The sequence below is a fragment of the Harpia harpyja genome, chromosome 12, assembly GCF_026419915.1.
Source record: "Harpia harpyja isolate bHarHar1 chromosome 12, bHarHar1 primary haplotype, whole genome shotgun sequence".
Classification (NCBI taxonomy): Eukaryota; Metazoa; Chordata; class Aves; order Accipitriformes; family Accipitridae; genus Harpia; species Harpia harpyja.
In genome coordinates this window covers 24,015,786-24,035,786 of record NC_068951.1, presented here as the reverse complement: position 1 = coordinate 24,035,786, position 20,001 = coordinate 24,015,786, and the positions used below count along the sequence as shown (strand labels likewise).

At 41.3% G+C, this 20,001-nt stretch overlaps 1 protein-coding gene across 1 annotated transcript in view; it reads left to right on the top strand.

The window, feature by feature from the left end:
* The window catches only part of EPHA4 (EPH receptor A4), a 109,489-nt gene that overhangs the window by 68,329 nt on the left and 21,159 nt on the right, over positions 1-20,001 (top strand). The window contains exons 6-8 of the mRNA XM_052804012.1: positions 12,826-12,950; positions 14,148-14,307; positions 15,379-15,490. Of these exons, the coding sequence (XP_052659972.1) occupies positions 12,826-12,950; positions 14,148-14,307; positions 15,379-15,490 (397 nt within the window). The remainder of the gene's footprint in view (positions 1-12,825; positions 12,951-14,147; positions 14,308-15,378; positions 15,491-20,001) is intronic.

Genomic DNA, 20,001 nt, shown 5'->3' with positions numbered 1-20,001 from the left:
TGTCAGTGCTGTTGGTACAGATGAATAGTTACCAAACTGACAGAGAGGAAGATACGGTCCTGCAGCTTTTATTTGCTCTGGACTATTTAACTGCATGTTTCCTTTTGCTGGCAGTGTGCTGACATTTCACGTTCGTGAAGCTTACTGCCCAGCCTGAGCGCTTCCCTTAAACAGTTGGCAAGGAAATATTTTTATGTGGAAGGAGAATTTGCCCAAGAACGTTTGTGGCTACCAAATGTTTAGATGGGCTTCTAAATTTTCTAGTTGTTTTTGCAGCTGACTAAATTAATTGGAAAGCAGCCAGAGAGACAGTGGAGTCCGGTCTGTAGTTGAGCAACAATAAAAGGCTTTGGAGAACTTTATCAAAGCTTCCATTAACCCCCTGCTGATGTCCTCAAACAGGATTTTTTTTGAGAGAGTGGAAACACAAAAGCTGGGCTGCACAACTGCCCCTGTGCGTCCATTCAAAGGTTTTAAATCCGCACAGTTACTAATTAAAATGCCATGCAGAGTAGCACAAATAAACATCGCTAGTCCCTGAAGCCCAGAGTTTCTGCACTGGCTCATAGTTTGGAGGGCAGGGTGCTGAACTGACCCTGTAAGGGTGGGTAAAGTAGCCCCTTTGGTTCAGATACTCTGTCCTTGTATGAGGAGTTGCAAAACGTGTGTTGAGTCCACCCATATGCATGAAATCATACTCCCAGAATGCTATCTCAAGGCAGCCTGTTATTTTTTTATTTATTTTTTGCATAGCATTGCGTTAAGCCATGAGGACCAAATAGAGCTGTGGCATGCTTGCTGGATCTCTGTAATCATGTTTGCCAGATTTTGGTGGACATCAAAATGCTGAGCACACGAGTGAATGCTGCTCCTTTCATTGAGAAATGTCACTTCAGATTTAGCCCCACATGTGAACTGGTGTGCAGGGAGCTCTTTATTATTACGGCTGGGCTCCAGTGGGCTTCCCCTCCCAAACAAAGCAGGCAAATGCATAGCCTTTCTCTGCACCTACTTGAAGGATTTCATGGCGTCTCCTTAGATTAAGGTAATCTGCCTTCATTACTAAATTCAAGAACCAGAGTCCCAGAACTCTTAGTAGTACACTCCAAGAACGGATCTGGGGTCTCTTGAAGTTGTGATTTGTAAACTGATAATAACAAAAGTTGGCTGTGGTTTTGGATTTATTTTTTTAAATACAGTCTAGAGAGATGTAGGAAGTTCAAGCATTTGTGTTTTATTCCTCTAGTCATTTGTATTTCAAAACATCCCTTATGGAAAAGTCCTACTGTTAATTAAAAAGGAAATGATAACTTTTGTCTCAGCCTTCTGAACTGTTCCTGCAGAATTTATTAAGATTTTTATCCCTGCTATTGAATTCTATTACCTAGTCTTAAAATGACGATTGACTGATTCTGATTTTTTTATTAAATACTTCTACTGTTCCATAAAATCTCTTTGGTTTTGTCTGTAGTAAAATCCATTGAAAGTATCCATGGATTATTACAGGCAGAAAAACCCTTAAACTGTAATGTGCTTTGGATATAAATGTTTTCAGTTCCATAGATTAGTGAAGACTAAAAGGAAAACACTGAAGTTTTTAATTAGCTTTTTATTATTTTTAATTTTCTATGTGCCGATAAATGGTCCCATCAATAAATAATAGAATAAGACAGTTTGGGCTAAGCAAAAAAGGAAGGTATAGTGGGCTGGAAGAGATGTCTCATACATGAATTGAGTTTTGTGTGGGGTCCATTTATTTTAGCAAACAAACAAAGGCATGATCTCAAGACAACCCACTACAACAGCTCCCTGGGAAGATTGCGCTTGTCTCGATAACATACTGCGTTCTTTAAATCCGTCCTCTGAATCGGCCTCAATTTATCTTTCTTAGCATAAAAGGGAATGCAGATGGAATGGCTGTAGCCTTCCTTCTAGTTTATCAGGATATTGTGCGTGCACGTAAATAAGACAGAAAGTGACTGGAATATGTAAGTGGCTGAGTGTTAAATCTCATGTTTTTCAAGCTCTTCGGGCACTTTGGGACAGGGTGGCCAAGGGGACTCTTGTAGGAGCTACAGAGATTTGTGGACTCTCCATCGTAGTTCAGACACAATGTGCAGACCCAGTGGTGCCTTTCCAAGAGTGTTTCAGCCATTTGCTTTCACTGCTGCCTATGCTGAAGGTTAAAACTGCAATTATACAAGTACTGGGAAGAACTGATTTGAAGAGAGTGGACTAGGCTCGAAGGGAGACTTCTTAAGTACTGCTTGCAGATGTGGCATTTTTCTTTAACCAGAGAATTTTTTTATTTATATTTGTTACCCTGACAAGCTATGAACATCACAGGTTAGAGGGCTCTGTAGCACAGGAGTTGCCTAGCTTATTTTCAGTCTGACTGATCCTTAAAGGGAAGTTACCAGCTTCATCTGGACCAAATGAGAAGATAATAAAATTTTTGGACCTGTTGATGACAAAAGTGAACTAAAAACAAAACCATGAACCTTACAGGGAAGAGAGACATAACACTGAAAGTGCTTTCCGTGCTGTTGGAAGAAGAAATGATTTTTGAATTGCAGGTTTTGAATGAAGATTATATTTTTCCTTGCAGTCCCTATCCTGTGCGCTTCTAGGTTCCACCCTGACAGTACCCTTGGGGGCTGCGGCCTCGGAGGGGTGGAGAGACCTGCTGCAGAGATCTTCTCATCGGGAATTGGGGCGGGCTTTCAGTGTCCTATCTGCTGCGATTCTGGAACTGAAAATGAAGGTCCAGACTCAGAATACAGACCCGTCTATGCAATTGCTGAGCTAATTTGGGATTATTGTTTTCATGGGCTTTTGTTTGCCCAGACTGTAGCTCAGTACTCCTCCAGGAAATAAATATGGCTGGTTTCTTTGTACAACCCCAAATCTTCATAACCTCATGAGGTTGATTTTTTTTTTTTAATTTATTTTTTTTACGATTGAAATGGTTCAGACTTTGTAATGGCACTTGCATTGCACAGGAAACTTTACCAATTATCTTTCTGACTGTTTTCCACTGAGGCAGCCACCTTTAATATTTAATTGCTTATTCCATTTGGGGTTTTTCTAATTGACACAATTTTTAAATGAATAATGCACTAGTTTTTAGTATCCGGCGTAAAACCAAAATAATGAAACCCCTTTATAAGTTTAATTATGTGCCACCTATGATGTAATTGCTTACTGACATCATGAACTAAGATTTTAATTTAAAGGTTTATGTGTTTCAGGAAACTTAAGACTCTTCCCCAGTTTGTCCCTCATCACTTTTTCTTTTTCTTTTTTTTTTTTTTTAACCCAACAGCAAACTTCAGGTAACTTTGCTTTTTGTAGCAACACTGCGTGCAGAATATAGTTTTCTCTCTTATCGGGTCTATTAATGATTTTTAATTTCCTTGCCTGTTGCGGAGGAAGGAAAGGGGGCTTAATTCAGTCCCAGTGAGAGGACCTGGTAGAAGAGCTCTGAGTGTGAGGGTTAGGTGTGCTGCACTCTGATTCTCTGTGGTACTTTTCCAAAAGCACAGCGTATCTTTTTCGCCTGAAGAAGAGCAACTTTGATGGGGAGTATGGTAGGGTGTCTTGCAGCATCCTGGAAGAACTGAGGATTTCCATGTGCTGTCAGACCAGTGTCCTTCACAAAGTCCTACTAATATGAGCCCAGAAAACCTAAACCTTGATTCAATCTCAAGAGTTTGTCAACAGCCCAGAGGCAGAGATTGTCTCATGTCGAATCCATCTAACCTTTGTACAGAAGGTACTTCACTGGAGTTCTAGCTGAATGCTCTGAATATCAACTATAATTACAATTTATAGATCCTTCAGCTGAAATGTAAATACGTAAATGCAAACCTTCTGCACCAGCCTCTTCTGTGTGATGGAGGTTAAAGTAAATAAAGGTGAAGTTCCTTAACTTTGGTGACTTTGAACCAATTTATTACTCTCAAGTGTTAAGATGGGAATTGTGATTTTTATTGTCAGGTGAGTCCTGGGTTTTTCTTTTTTTGGGTGCCGCAGGCTCAGGAGGGCATGTTTGAAACCCAGCCTGCAGTTGCTGTTGGACCTGTGTATCACAGTTGAAGTAAAATGTTTATAATTTTATTATCTTTTCTTCATCCAAGATTCTTGCCATTTCTGACTTTGGGTGATTGATCTGAGAAACCCAAATGGCAAAGTCTAACTCTCTGCTATTACCGTAGCACTTCAGAAGCCAGGATGAGACAATGTGGCCAAGACTATTTATTAAAATAGTGAATGCTGGTGTAGCAAAATGAGTCATAACATTTATTTATTTATTTTGTTTAGAAGATACTTCAGTATTTCCAAAGCATTTAAGTGGCGTATAGGGCAGAGGCTTTTATTTGTCTGGATTTCAAAAAGGCTTTTAAGCAGCTCTTTTTACAAAATCTAATATTCTTAATGCTGAAAGTAAATGGCAAAGGAAGTTATTCAGCATATACATATATATCATCTAGACATCCATGTTTCAAGTAAATAAAAAGTAACTGTGAGAACCAAGGAGAACAGAATTAGATGTGTTGCCTTGGGTACCAGATCACACATTTGCCCCATAGTGGGTTAAGCTTTACACCATAACTGTTGAAGTAACCACATGTTCCTTGGTGGTAAGTGTAAGAAAGGACTAAGGAGCAGAAATGAGGCTTTCTGTTAATAGATGTAGACACAAAGTATTAGGTGAGAGCTGTCCTTCGCAGTGTGAGACAAAGGGTTGCCCCTTTGGGATATTAATAGAGCAGGGTCAATATTTTTGATATTGTTTTATGGATTGTTGGTACGCTATTGTAAGTTCAAAAGCTGCACCCAAGAAGTCATTCGCAGGGCACAGATACAGTAAGTTATTTCACTGGTCCTATACAATTTAAGAACAGCTCTACCCCCCTCGTCTGTTGACTCATGAAGTGTACGCAGACATGTCTTAACTCCTCTGACTGTGGGCAGGAGGATGGGAAAATGGGAGGAGGAGTAGCTGGATGGTTGCTTGACTTGAGGAAGGGCTTAGAGAATGGGACAGGGGTCTCGTTTGGGGGCATCTGATGTGTCTTTGAGGGTGGCTTTGATTTCCTTGTGGAAGGGGCTGGAGGGGGAGTGGAGGAGTTCGTTTTGAAAAGGCGGCTCTGCAGATCCTCTTCCTGTGCAGCAATACAAAGGTTAAGGATAGGCTATTTCTGGGGAGGAATTAGCTCTGGTGGCTACCTCTGGCTTCCCGGTAGGAACAGCAGGGTGTGTGGGTGAGGTAGAGTTGCCCTGAGGGGCTGGTGGTAAGTGGGTCAGATTGCTCTAGACTGCTTATTTTGAGCGGTTGGGGAATGCCCTGTTTCCAACATTATTATCTTTTTTAATAACTAGAGGTTATGGTCTCTAATTTCTCATTCTGGCTGCCCCAGAGCCACTGTACCCTGGGGTGCTATACATTGTGTCCTGGCATCAGTGGTTTCTCGCGGTCTGTGCTTGCTGGACTGGCGTCTGGGAAGTAAGAGGATGGTTACAGCACGTGCTTCCCAGAAGTGTTCAGCCCAAATTCGGGTCGTGGGATCCTACCTCTAAGCATGACTGGTCGGGGCCCTAAAGGAGGACTCTGAGAGTTATGACAATCTTTCTTTGTCTGGACTGCGTGGCCCATTTTCTCTGCTTCTCTCAATCCAATATAATGCAGTGGAGCATCAGTATTGGCTTCTTTAGGCTACAAAATTTATTGTTGTTTGTATTGGGTCAGATTCTAACCTCAACTAGAGGGAAGAGTAACTGCAGCGTGACCTGCTTTGTGACCAGCGGCTCCAAACCTGCTCGGGTCAGACAGCTGCTGACTAATTCCCCATCTTAACAAATTGCTTATAGCTCTACAGTTTCTTAGAGCAATTCACAGCACTAAGTATGTTCACCCTTCTTGTGTTAAATCATTCTAGTTTAAGCATTTAGAAATGTTTTGGTGCTGTTTTTTTTAAGTGGTTGTAATGTTCAGACAGATTTTTATAAATTGCCTTCCAACTAAAAGACTTGTTTTCCTGTTTGTTTTAAACTGGCATTCATATATACAGGAAATACACAGTATTCTGCCATGATTCTGTTGGCAACTATTAAGTTATCCTTGTCAGAACATGCCAACAGGCTTTCTTAGCAAGCTAGCAGAAAGAAAACAAGCAGTTCTCAGACTAAACAGACCCCATGCTTGAGTTGTAATACGGATCTCTTGCTAAATGCTATGTAGATTCTATAGTCTTTTGGTTTAAGGCAATCTTTGGGATTGCAGGTTGTAGATTGAGATCTTTGGAGTTACTCCAGACCTGCATTGCATTAGCTGACATCATTATTTGGCCTTCAGAATTGGAGGGCCAGTACCTGAAAATAATGTATTGCTGTCAAGAGCTGGTCCTCAGAAATTAATAGTCAGAATGAGCAGTCTCCTGGGTGTGCAAAATCTTCTTCATCAACCTTGTCTCATTGCAGTTCCGAATGTAAACCACAGGGAACTGTGGTCAGACTTCAGCTCCTATAATCGGTTTGATCTAAATTAGAGCACTTCTGGTATGCTGAAGTAGTCTGTGCTAAAACTGACACAGAACTGGACATGCAACACAGAAAATACACAGGCTCTTTGTGGATCCTCAGAAGCTCCTGCATGTCTCCAAGAACTGGAGCTGGAATAGGGTGGTAAAAATACAGCACTCTAATAATCCTCAACTACTACTATTTGTTGCTGCTAACAGCCTGGGTTTTCCTTCAAGCTTTTGATTTGATGCAAGTCAGAGCCAGCTTTTGTGGTTTGGCAAGATTTGCAGCACAGGTTCTTTTGAGAGAGGCAAGAAATGAAAACTTTAAAACAGAGGAAATGTTTAAAAAATAATAATGCTGTTACCAGTCTTTAAAATCTCATTTTCTAGCCCCTTTCTTTATGAACACATCTTTACAAACATAGCTGATGTGAGCTGGTCCCTAGGTTTGAGAGCTTGTCACTTGTTTTTCTTGGGGCTCTTTGGCAGTGACTGGGTTGCAAAGCCTGGAAAGAAAGGGAAGATCACTTGTGCCTGTCATTTTGGGATGAAGGTGTCTGACAAGAGTATCCTGTGGCCAAGCTGGTGGTTCTCCTGAGCAGCTTAATTTCTAGTAACAAGGAGGGAAAGTTTAGTTCAGAAGTATTACAGCTGATTGAAGGGATTGAAAGAAAGAGGCCAAGCTCAGCTGTCACACTGCTTCACATTACATCAGCCAGGATTTTCAAGTGTGCGTGGATAACCTTGGGCCCTTTAGTGGCGTAGATTTAAAGTCTTTGCTTTTAATGCTAAAGCTTGAAAATGCTGGCCTGAATCTCGGCATGTCTCAGTTTCCAAGCTGGGAGGTGTTCCTCGCCAGTCGTCATTCCTGGGGGAGGGAGAGGCAGACGGTGGGAAGACAGAGGACTCGGGAATGTCTTGGGAGGCTTCCAGTGGCTCAGTTGAGCAATCAAGCCTCTAGATCGTTGTCCAAGTCCTAACCTGGCCCAATCATCACTAGCACAAATGTTTGCTCCATTTATACAGAGGCAATAATGAAAAAAAAAAAAAAAAAAAAAAGCATGTGGTTAGTTTTTAAAGTGCACATCCAGCCCGCAGGCTCTTGCTGGTCCCTAGGAGAAAGGCGTAGCTGTCATACAGGCAGTGAAGAATGGGAATGCCAAACTCTAGCTCAGTTCTTCAGGCGTGCACATAGGTTCACATGTGCAAAAACCTTTCGTGTGCTTATCCTTATGTACATACGTGGCTTATACATATGCTATGCATATGTTTGGAAATTTGGTCATACTAAAATGCATTCTCCTTTGTTAGCAAAGCCATTTGTCAGGAGTACTCAGAGCACAGGGGTGGTGTTACTCTGAAACGTGAGCATTTCTGCCTGGACAAGAGAGAGGAGTGGGTGAAAGGCCCAGGGGACCAACAGGAAGCAGAACTGAACACCAAGATTTTAGGAAAGAAGAGAACTGCTTTCTTTTTAATTTATTCTGGTACATGTAACTAAATAGGGCTGGATACTGCTCTCTTCACTTGATTTGAAGTCAGTGCGACAGCTAGTAGAGTAGGTTGCTCTCTTTACATGAAGAAAATTACCAGAATCTGGCCTGGAGAATGTTGCCTTTAGAAATTATTAAAAATGTATTTGATTCTCTGTGTTGTATATCCTTTTACTGCTGTGAGATTATTTGATAATATAATTTACAAAATCCCATGTAAAACCCCATGATATTACAAGGTAAATATTCAAAGAGAAAACCTGAAATGTGCCATGTTCCCTTAAATGGGTTTTGTCCCAATTAAGAGAAGATCTTTTATCTTTTATTGTCTTGTTTTGATTTCCAAGAGGACTTTTCTTCAGTGTTACATTCTCAGAATTATTTTTTATTTATTTATTTATTTAAGTAGTTAATAGTGGAGCAGGCTTTTAGTATCTACCCTGGAAGGTAAAAACCCTTAATCACAGTAACATCATTAGTGCTTTCAAGCATTTAATTTTGATGCTTGACAAAGCGCATAGCCATTGATAAGAACAACGAAGTGTTGTTGTGTGCAATTGAGGGAAAAAAGAAAAGCATGAAAACCCCTAAGCTTCAAGTAATTAAATTTAAATATGTTATTTGAATTTAGCTGAGATAATGTACAAACTGTGGGTATATTTTTCAATCAGTGAAAGACCCCTTGAGTAAACATGATCCATTTAAATTCAAATCATGGGGAGTGGAAAGTAAACCCTGCTGTGGTTAAGAAGGCATCTTCACTAAAACACTGGGCATTGTGTATCTTTGATATCTGAGTACTCATGTGTTGTAGTTTTAAAAAGGGCTGTTTTCACTCATGGATGCCTACATGCCAGGGACTTTATTGCATCTATTTATTTCCTGTTTTTTTCCTCTCCTCCCCTCTCCTAATTTGAACCAGTAATGAAAAACTGACACTCTGCTTCTGCCATCCTTTAAAGTGCCTCAAAACTGTTACAATTCAGCACTTATTAGCCTTGGGATATGGCTTTATGGCATTTGGGTGAAGTTTTTGTAGTACATCTGTGCTCTTTCTCTCTCTGTAGGCCACAAGCTCAGAACCGCAGTAATAAAACTACTAGTAGGTGTTTAATGGCAGGTTATTGAGGAAGTAGATAAAAGAAAATTGCAACATTCACATCAGTAGGGAGTGGGTTTTTTAAGGGAGAGGAACTGCTGAGCTTTGAACTAGGGAAAGTTACACTTGGTGCTTTTGTTCAAGGGGACCCTTTTTAGAAACCAAAATACCTCTTCATTCTTCCCTGTGAAGTGGGCTGTTCTGGTAGAATTGGTGCTTGGTATGTACAGTCTGTGCATGTGTGGCAGAAAAACTTGCTGTTGTAAGTAATGACGATTGAGAAACAAGTTTTTGCTTAGTATTCCTTTCCAAATATCAGGGAGTAGGGAGGAGGAAAGTGCAAAAAGTGAAAGAAAAAGTGATCTCACACTCTCTTCCAAGAGTATTATGTGATCTTATTGCAAACATCTTCGTTGTGTGCATTATTCTTTTTGGTCAAGCTGTCCTCGGTATGTTTTGTGTAGGAACGTGTGTATGTAATGAACAGTTGGCCCATGCACATATAAAAGAAGATTCTGTCTTTTATTCTGCTCGTGATCAAAGCATCATTTTACAACCTGTTACATGTTTATCTTCACATCATCCCCAAGAGGCAATTTAAAGGCAAAAGGGAGAAGAACAAAGAATATAAATATTTTGCAGAAGCTCACCCAGAATGCTATGACTGCTGCCTGGATTGCCATGGTGAGCTGGCAGCAGTGATGACCTTTTTGTCCTGGACTCCACTGACCAGACTCTTACGCTCTTTTGGTAATATATGTCCAAGGAGACCCAGACCTGTTGTTCTTCCAGAAGCGCCGTCTTTCAACTACTCAGGTCAGCTGGTGGATCCTGGAAAACAAGGAAACAAATAAACCTGATTTGTAGGGCTATTTGCAGAAATAAGAGAGAATTGGTAATGGAGGATTTTATCCATGCAGTGGGATAACTGTAGTACTCCCTGTGGTTACTGAGCCCACTTCCTCAAGGTCCACAGAGTTGCAGATCACCATCCTATTGCATAGACCGTTTTAGGTCTGTGCTGCAGAGATGTCAAAGAGCTCCTGGACAGCCTCTTGCAATTCTGGTACCTCATCCTGTACTTGGACTTCAGCGCTCTTAGGTTTTCTGTATAGCGTATGGTGAGGCAGAATGTACAGTTAAAACAAAAAACTCAGAAAGAATTGCTTGTCTGCAGAATACAGGACAAAAGAAGAGATTAAAAGTTAAGTGGGATGAATTTGTGTATGAAGGACAGGAAGGAAAAAATAGGGCCATCCTTACAATTGTAATCATAAGGAATAACAAAGGAATTGATGTACAAGTCCTCTATGTGTCCTGGAGGCCAGGAGCAGGTTGTTTATTCCAGTATGGTGTAGTGCCTAAGATCAGCTGTCCATTTTTGAGAGACATGAGAAAGCACTTGTTAAACTGTATAAAGCTAAGCATCTTTCACAAGAAGGGGTAGTTTATATATTCTTCTGCTGCAAATAGCCATTTTACAACAGAGAAGAAATACATTTTTATACAGCACTTATCAGCCCAATATTGAAGGACTCACTAAATTTCAATATAAATGCCTGCAGAAATGAAATGGGAAACCAAGGAGGTTAAAAAGAGGATAAAGGAAAGAAAGTGAACTTTCTCTCTACAATTCTTGAGGTCAGACCAGCATAAGTGACAGATTCTCAGTAAAAAGAATTGTTTGTCTGCCCTGCATGAGGCACTGATTAACTAAGCAGATTTCTCTCCAGCTGGTTTATCAATAATGTTGCGTGCGTGCGCACACACGTGTGTGTGTGTGTGTGTGTTTTAGGGTAACAAATCTGATTTCTAATTTATTAGCCAGGCAGTTATTCTTACTGCAAAGGGGGGAAAAAAAAAGTCTGTTGAGGAACTGTGAGGTTATTAAGTAGGTTCTCAGTTGTGCCACAGATATAACTTGATGGAGCATACCTGGATCCTCCCTGTTGGCTGTGTTTATAGTCTCCTCTGTCATCCAGTATTTGCCTTTGCATGTGAGAGACAGACAAGGAGAAAGAGAGGAAGGTTCTGGAGGCATTTCTAACAGAGATGCCAAACTGTCAAATAGTAAATCAGGAAGCCGCTCCCTGATGGTTTCACATCAAGAGGAGACACCCTTTTGTGACTGTGCGGCGTCTACTGGTTATTTTCACTTCCATCAGAACTGTCTGATATGGTCAAGTAGGTTTGAGGCTTTCAACACTCAATTTTCCTTTCATTTATTGTGACTGTTTTATTTATTTGTCTTTCTCGGTAGTTTTCAAGGATACATGTTTCAAGGATACTTTTTACTCTCAAACATTTTCATGGATCATCATCCCAAAATTAAGGGTAAAAAAAAGAAACAGAAAGGGAAAGGGGGAAAAAAAGAGCAACATGGCTAGAGCTTCAGGGGACAAAAGAAGAAATATATTCAATTTAGGAAGACCTCTAATCTCTGGTTATACAGGACAGCTTTGTTAGATAAGATTAAAAATTTCATGAATGTCCCTTTTTATCCCTGGAGACTCCACCATTTATACCAGCTATTGTCAGCATCAAAAGAGCTTGATAACAGCTGGCTAGAGACGTGACCACACAGCAACACAACAGCAAGAAAGGGGCAGCCGGGTTCATAAATCTTCAGAAAACCCATTCCCCCAGCGCAGCCATGAATCTGCTGCTATCACAGTCAAAGGGAGAATGCATTGTCCTCCAGCCAGTCAAAAACCTGAACTTCAGCATTAGCAGGGGCCCTATTGAAAGTATAGGATGCACAATGAGATGTTTTCCATTATCTTCTTCATTGCAGCCCTTATTACTGCACAGAGATACAGTTTAAAGGATCTTTGAGTTTCGCTTGTTGCTAGGTAGAGTTTTTCTAAAAATCGTGCAGCCCTAACCCAGTGTAATCCTGCTTTTTCTATTCATCGCATCAATATAGTGCCACATGGGACAGGGTCAGATAATGCCAGTTTGGTACACAATGGACCAATCTCTGAAATCTTCTGCCTGGGAGGGGGCTATCAAAGCCAGAATCTGGCCTTTGGGCGCTGAGCTTCCGCATTCTCCAGGGACTGCTCACAGACTCGGGCATAAGCAGGGCAAGTTAGGAAGCACAAATTGGCTGAGGCTCTTGAAACACAAGTTTCCTGGTTTTCATGGGAGGGTCCAAATTCATATGTATTCTGCTTTATTCTGGTCTTACTTAATTCAGTGACAATATTTTCTCAGCTTTAGAGAAAACCAGATTGGTCCCTCAGGAATTTCATAGTTCCTGTAAAACAAATAACTAATGAAGTAACATCAGTTGATTTTCAGAGGTGGAAGAAGATAATCACTGTGGACCAAAACAAAAGTACAAGTCTACGCACTGTGCCTAACAAAGGACAAAAATAAGGCAGAATCTTTTAGTACCTTAGCCTCTTATGGAGGTTCGTACCTGGGCATCATGAACATTGCAGTGTTTAGGCAACTGTACTGTTACTTCAACCCCCGCCTGTCTAATATTGCCCAGAATCCAAGAACAATCTTTATTAGAGAGGATTAAATGCAATTTTGTTACAGAAAACAGGAAAAATACTTAATGCTTCTAATCTTCCCCCACCCCGCAAGAAAAACACAAATTTCTGAAAGTGCTCATGTTGTGAAAGCTATGATTAAAAATATGTGTTCCTCATTAAAACTAAATTATTGCTTATAAATTCTTTTTTTTTCCTGGCAGCTCCGTCCCCAATTGCTTTGATCCAGGCTAAAGAGATAACAAGGCACAGCGTTGCCTTGGCTTGGCTGGAACCTGACAGGCCAAATGGAGTCATCCTGGAGTATGAAGTCAAATACTATGAAAAGGTACTGTTCAAAAATGGACAAGCAAGGAGTTTTGTTTGGGTTTGGGGAGAGCTTTTTACTTCAATCCATTACGGTTTATTTCCAGATAGGATTCCATCATTTGAAACCAAATAGATTCAGTTTAATAAAATCCAGTTAAGGATTTCATGCACTTGAATGGTTGCTTGAAAGAATAAGACTCATAGGCTGTTCCAGCTGTATGGTATGAGCTTATTTTGTTATTCTTTCCTACCTAGGACCTGAGCTTTTGTAGCAAGCATATTTATAATGAGAATCAGTAATGTTGGGCAGAAGTGAGACATTAGCTTTACTTCATAGACAGAAGTATAATAATGAAGTATATAACACAGTAATAATAATAATAATAATAATATGTGTTTGCCAATAGCTTCTGCTTAAAGTGATAGTGTGGGCTGGATGGTTTTTAATAGAGAATAAGGAAAGAAAATTACATTCTTCATACTTTCCAAGTTATAGGGAGATGTTATTCCTACAAATAACTTCTCAAGTATGCAACTGTGAAAAGAGCTATTTTCTTTGAAGGTTCTCTGCAAAAATGAACAATTACGTGCTCTTGCTTGTGTGCGCTCTCTCTCACACGCACATGCATACTTCTAAATCTTTTTATAAAGATAATCACTTATTTGCTTCCCTAACACATACAGAAAAAGGTATCTGATTTGTAGGGAAGCTAGACTATTACATTTTCTGATGGATTTTCCAGCCAAAAATAGAACAGTTTTTAAGATTGGACTTTCTAGAAGACATTTTCTAAATCTTTTCTTTCTTAAAATATTATCATTTTTTTTATATGGCTCCTGGCTGGTAGGAAGAAAAAGAAAGTGCCAGCATGTGTGAGTAAAATGTTGCTTGTTCATCAAGAGGATCCTATTTGAATGCTTGGCTATTTTCCAAAGGATTTCATTGTGTGATTTTTTTAAATAATCAGTGATATATGAGCATCATACCTACTGCCTCATCATCCCTTTGTGGCTTGCTCAGAGCTCCATGCAGCACACAGTGCGAGGGGTATTGAGCAAGGCCGACAGCAGGAGCCGTTGGGACATATTTTGAGAATTCCATTGTTGTTACTCATCTTGTTTCATCATGACAGTTTTGGCAAGGAAGTGGGGTTCCATGGTTCATGGTGCAGTGAGATATTTTTGCTTGATCACCACTCTGTTCTTTTGTTGTTAGGACCAAAACGAGCGCAGCTATCGCATTGTGAAGACAGCCTCCAGGAATACTGACATTAAAGGCTTGAACCCCCTGACTTCCTATGTGTTTCATGTGCGGGCCAGGACAGCAGCAGGGTATGGAGACTTCAGTGGACCATTTGAGTTCACAACTAACACAGGTAATGACATGCCCACTGATTTCTTTTTCTTTTCCTTAAGCAAAGAGTGCAAATGTAACTGAGCTGTGTGTTGGGAGTTTCCCGTTGGTTGCTTGAACTGTGGTGTGTCTGTTCTGGGAAAATGTTCTTCCATGACTGCGTGGTTGTTAGTGATGCCATGAATCTGACCTGAGACATCTATTTGGATATGCTATATTCTAGATTCTAGCAATGAAAATACCTCAGTGTGGCATAAGGAGACACGCACCGTATAAACACTTGGAAGCTGTTGATGCTTGAGAGATTTGTGTACCTATTTTGTTTACTGTAAATGTAGATGTTTGCACGTGTTTTTGGAATATCTCATTTGCAGGAGAATAGAACGCTTTTACTCCCCTTTGCAAGCTATTGACGTAGGTTGGTTAGGTATCCTATATCAGCTCACATATTTGCACTTTTCCTTAGACAGTCATATAAAGACAGAATGTTCGAAATTACATTGTCAGTAGAGCTTTTCACTTTGCTCAAGGAAACATGCAAATTTAGCCCCCAGAATGTTTGCTTTTTGGTGGCAGGAAGGCAATGTGACAAGCCTATTTTATTTGGGACGTACAGGTCTGCTTAAATCAATTGAAGGTCATGCCAGTTAGTGGCAACATCCTTCAGGATGTTAACGGCCGAAAATAATCAATGCAGCAGGAAAAGGGTAAAAGAACTTATTCTTTTTGTGTCAGTTGGGGAGTGATCATCTGGCCCCACTGAGAGAAAAAGGAGGAGGAAAGAAGAGTGGAAAGCAATTAGAAACGCAAAAAAAATAGCCATTATACCCTCTGAGCAACACTGAAGGGGAGAAGGAGAGGGAGTCCTTGTTCCCAGTGAACTGAAGTTCCCCAAATCATTATCAAACATCAGGTCTTCAGCTAATTAGGGCCTTGTTGGAAAATTGTGTCAAATGACTATATAATAAAGGCCTGAAAGCAGATTTGAGTGCTACTCTAAACTGCCTTCACAAGCCAGAAAGCCTCATTGAGTGCTACCTTAGTTGATTTTTTTGAGGGTGTCTGACACTAATGCTCCCTTTTCTGTTTCCAGTTCCTTCCCCCATCATTGGCGATGGTACCAATCCCACAGTGCTTCTTGTTTCAGTGGCTGGCAGTGTTGTTCTTGTGGTCATTCTCATTGCAGCCTTTGTCATCAGCAGGAGGTAAGAACTTAAGCTTCTCTCTCCCCCTCTCTCTTTCATGAGGGAGCTTTTTGTCTTCTCCAAACAAAGCTAAATTCTTTGATTAGCATCATAAACAGTGCATTTGCATTACAAGCTTTCTCCCATGTAGCTTTGATCTTCTCAACATTAGTACCAACCAGCATGTGATGTAATGGCAATAGTTCCAGCTCTATTTGCCCTTCAAATGCAAAGCTGATTCCGATAACTGGCATTGAGAAGCAAGCCAGCTAGAGATTTGTGGTTAGTGTAATTTGAAGTTAAGTTTAATGGGTATGGGTACAGTAGATTTTCTTGGACTGACTCCTGATAGACAGGGAATAAACAACTGCACTGTTGTGAACTAAGCCATTAGACTGCTATGCTTGTGATTTTTGTGTTAGTCTGTATGAGTCTGCATTAGTCTTTTGGGTTAGTCCTTCCAGCGTGAGTGGATATGACTGTAAAATAGAAGCCATAGTCATTCAGCATCATATGCAGTAACACAGCAGGCTGGATCGATGGTTATTTTGTCAGAGCAGGACCATAATCTTCTACCAAGTACTTGTTCATTCTCCCAGATTCAACCCAGGCATCAGGAACAATCCTGTGAATGGGAGGACAGTGTAGCAGAAACACAGTGTGAGTGTTTCTGTCTTCATCTTTGTGTTCAGTCTCATTTAAAAAGATCAGCACGATTTTGCTTCAGTGTAATTCTGAGATAAAACTGGATGTGTCATTACTGCATCTGAAGCCTGGGATCTGAGGGATGCACGTTTTCTCAGTCTCTGTTGATCAGTTTAATGGCATCAGCCATAAACGTGCACAAATTCCTCTTGATTTGCTCTCTTACTTTAAATTGTCTTAAAGAGCAGTTAAGTCACTACAACTGTAATATCTGGAAAGTAGACATGCATTGTTATAGCTTTCTGTGGGTGTTCAACTCAAAGCCTCCATGCTGACAAGAAGAAAGAAGAGCAGAACATATGAAAATGTAATGTGGAGAGACAGGTTTATTAAAAGCCATTGCAACAGAAAATAGCATCGCTGAGCTTGATGACTTAATCTCCTCTGCTTTTATTGATCCCTTTATTATTTAAGGCAGGATTGATAGCAGGATACATTGGATTTCTAATTATGAGTCGCCACCTTGGAGAATTGAGCCTGTCGAGCTGCTTTGAGATGATTCCTTCCCCTCCTCCCCCTATAAAAAAATGTCACTTCCCAAGGCTGATAAACACTGCTTGGTGATTGGCCCTCAATGGATCACTTTTTAGAAAATGAAATGTCAACCCCTTGCCCTCATATTGATTCTCTTTAGTATCGGCCATAAAGCTGTCAAAGGAAGGGCTGCCTGGAGCCAGGTAGCTGACAGACTCACTGATGCGGGTGAGCACTCAGCCAGGTCTTCTCACCGCTCAGGCTGTCTGTTCAGTTATCTCTGCCCACAAGTGTTCAACTTGGACAAAGACAAGACAAAGAGCAGGTGGGCAGTAGGGACAAAAGGCTGGTCCAAGCACTGGTGGGAATGGAGATAAAAGTATCCTGGTGGCCATGGGTTCAGAGATGTCCCATAGCTCTGCACTGGTAGGTCTCAGGCTGTGGAAGGGGAAAGACATAGCAAGATGAATGAAATACTAGGACAGCGAAACTGCTCTGTGCATACTAATGCATGGTGCCTTGCTAATTAATAGCCTTCCTCAATACACAGCTCTCCAGTAGCTGGAAGTAGCTCTCAATAAACAGAACCTAATAGTCACTATTACTCTAACGATTTTAACCACTTTACCAATGTCATTTAGAGGTGTGGGCTTTGGGGATATTTCATGATGTTCCTACGCCAGCAGAAGTTAATAGCAAAATAATTATACTTTGTTCCAAAATTACTTCAGATGAGAAAAAAGCTTTTCTGTCCGTACAGTCCCCATGAGGAGGTATTGTAGTCTAGCTGTGACCTAAAAGTTGTATTTGTACAATCAAACCCGTGCTTTGGCCTGCAGACATGGTCCTTCTGCATCCGTGAGCCAAATGTGCGAACTGGGCATATGCTGTAGGTGCCCACTTTTGAACCCTGGGTTATTACTACTAATTTAGCATTACATTTTTTCAAGTCACTGCTCAAATCCCAAAATTCATCTTTACAACAGAATTTGTCAAAGGACCTTGCCTTAGGCAGCTCAAGCTGTTTGGTTCTTTCCTGCGACCACGTCGTTTGTGTTAACATGAGAACTAATCTGCCTAAATGTTAGTTTAAACTTACTGAGGTTAAGATGAGTGTATCCATAGAGCAGAGTGCAGGAGGTAGCATGAGTGTTTCTAAACCCCCTGCTGCAGGAACACTGAGTGAAATTACAGTATCTCAAATAGAGTTCTAAAGGATTTGGGAAAGTCCAAACCAGAAAGAGCCACTTTCTGAAAGGGCTTGCATGGAGTAAGATGGTCCTACAGAATCCTCTGGTCATCTGAAAGTTTCTCTCAGTAATTCTTCCAATTGATAGCTTGATTTATCTTCTGCTCCATCAACAGCTGAACGCATTTGCCCACCTTCTGCGGACAGCGTTGGATGAGATGCTCCGCTGGCCTGGTGCCTGGGCACCGCAGCACCCCCAGCCCCTCTTTTGTTTGGAGGGGAGGAGGTGGGAGCAGCTGTGCGGCACCGGGTCCTTCCTGTTTCACTTCAGTGCGTGCTAATTACCCTCTGTCGTTACCTCCTCTTCATGGCCAGCCCCCACCTGTAGGTCAGCCTGTGTCTCTGACTACCGTAGTTTCTGAAAGCTTCTGTGTTCTTTTCCTGAATGCCGGCTATTTAATCACCACCACCCAAATCCCTGTAATTACGGGGTTCAAACCTGCGACAAAGGCTCCCTTCTGCCACTCAGGTGAGCTGCCCCTAAAGGCAGCTCCAGCCCCGCGTGCCCCATGGTGTGGGGCTCCGGCGCTGCTCTGGGGGACAACGGCAGACAGGAGTGTCCTGCCCCCAGCCAAGCAGGAGAGGTCAACAGGTGACACAGGGAGAAGTGGAAGTAGGTAGTTAGTTCGGAAGGTATTATTTAAACTTAATAAGCTACAATTATATTGCTTGAACAGCAACCCCTTTGTTTCCCTTTGCTTTTTGCATGTCTTTGGGTTTCAGTGGGGGAAGGTTATTTTTTTTATCTGTTGTTCAGGTGCTTGTACTTTTAAAAATAAGATAAAGAGCATTTTTCGCACTTAAAATGCTTTCATGCAAAGCCTGTTTGTGTTTCATATTTCCCATCTGTGCCTAAACATTAATAAAATTAATTTGAAGGGGTCCTGCTTAAAATGCAGAATCTTTTTTTTTTTCTTCCTTTTTCTCTTTCCTCTGAGAGAAATTGTATAATACCTGAAACCATCTCTGCAATCTCCTTAGCTGACTTGGTCCTGTACGGCACTGCGTGAGATTTGTGCCGCCTCTTCCTTCTTACTCAGTTCAGTAACTGGGAGCAGAACACAGTCCTTTTATTTAACTCAGCTCTGTTATACCAGTGCTGTAAGTCCTCGGGCAAATAAATGGTTTAAATTGATGTTTGGACCCAGTGTGGTTTTTAATAATGCTCTTCTTGTGATTTGGAGCCATTTGTGTTTAATTGACTTTCATCAAGAAAAGAAGCTCCCAACCGTTTATGGTTGGATGTGTACCTGCTTTTTATGTCTCAACACAAGTCCTGTTGATGTTCTTGGGAGCTGTGAGGTTTGGTTCAAAGATCAGGTAGTCTTCACATGTCAAACAGGATTTTTTTTCCCTTCTGTCTCATGGTTAATTTATAGCTTTTATTATTGGCATAGTGTGTTTAACACCCAGCACTAAAAGACTGCAAAGACAAAGGCTGGGAAATGGCCTTTCAGCTGACAGCGATGGGAAGCTGCCATTCCCCGCAGGCCAGGTGCAGAGTGGGAAGTGAGATGCTTTTCACTAATGGGCAGAAGGGTTTTGCTGACAGGAGGGGAATGGTGAGACTCAGGAAGATTTGCTGTAAGTGAGGCTCTCAGTCATGTGTTTTCTTCCTGTTACCTGTGAGTTTTGGACCCCTTTTAACTCACATCTCCTGATAGGTCTTTCTCTCAGCCACTCCCGTTTTCCTCCTCTACCCATTCACCGTTTTCAGACTTTTAACCCAGTCTCACACCAGTGTCCCTGGCAGACCTGGTCATCTCTCGCCCCACTCCAGGCAGCGGGTTGCATGTTGCAGGCAGTGCCAGTTTTGCCTCCTGTTTTCCGGGCTTGGTTTCTCCTTCTGCCTTCCCCATTCTTCACTCCGGCCTAGACTCTTGCCAGTTAGCTAACTTGAGTCTGACACGCTGGGAGACTTGGACTTCCATAGGAACAGGCAAACTAAGGAGTAAGCAACAATAAGCCCTTCTCTTCGGCAATGTCTGTTCTTATGCCTGGTTCTGAACTTCCTGTGAATGGTGGGTAAAAGCCCAAATCAAATCTCTACACCTACATACCATTAGACGCTGGGGAACTTCAAATGCCAGTACACATTTGGCTG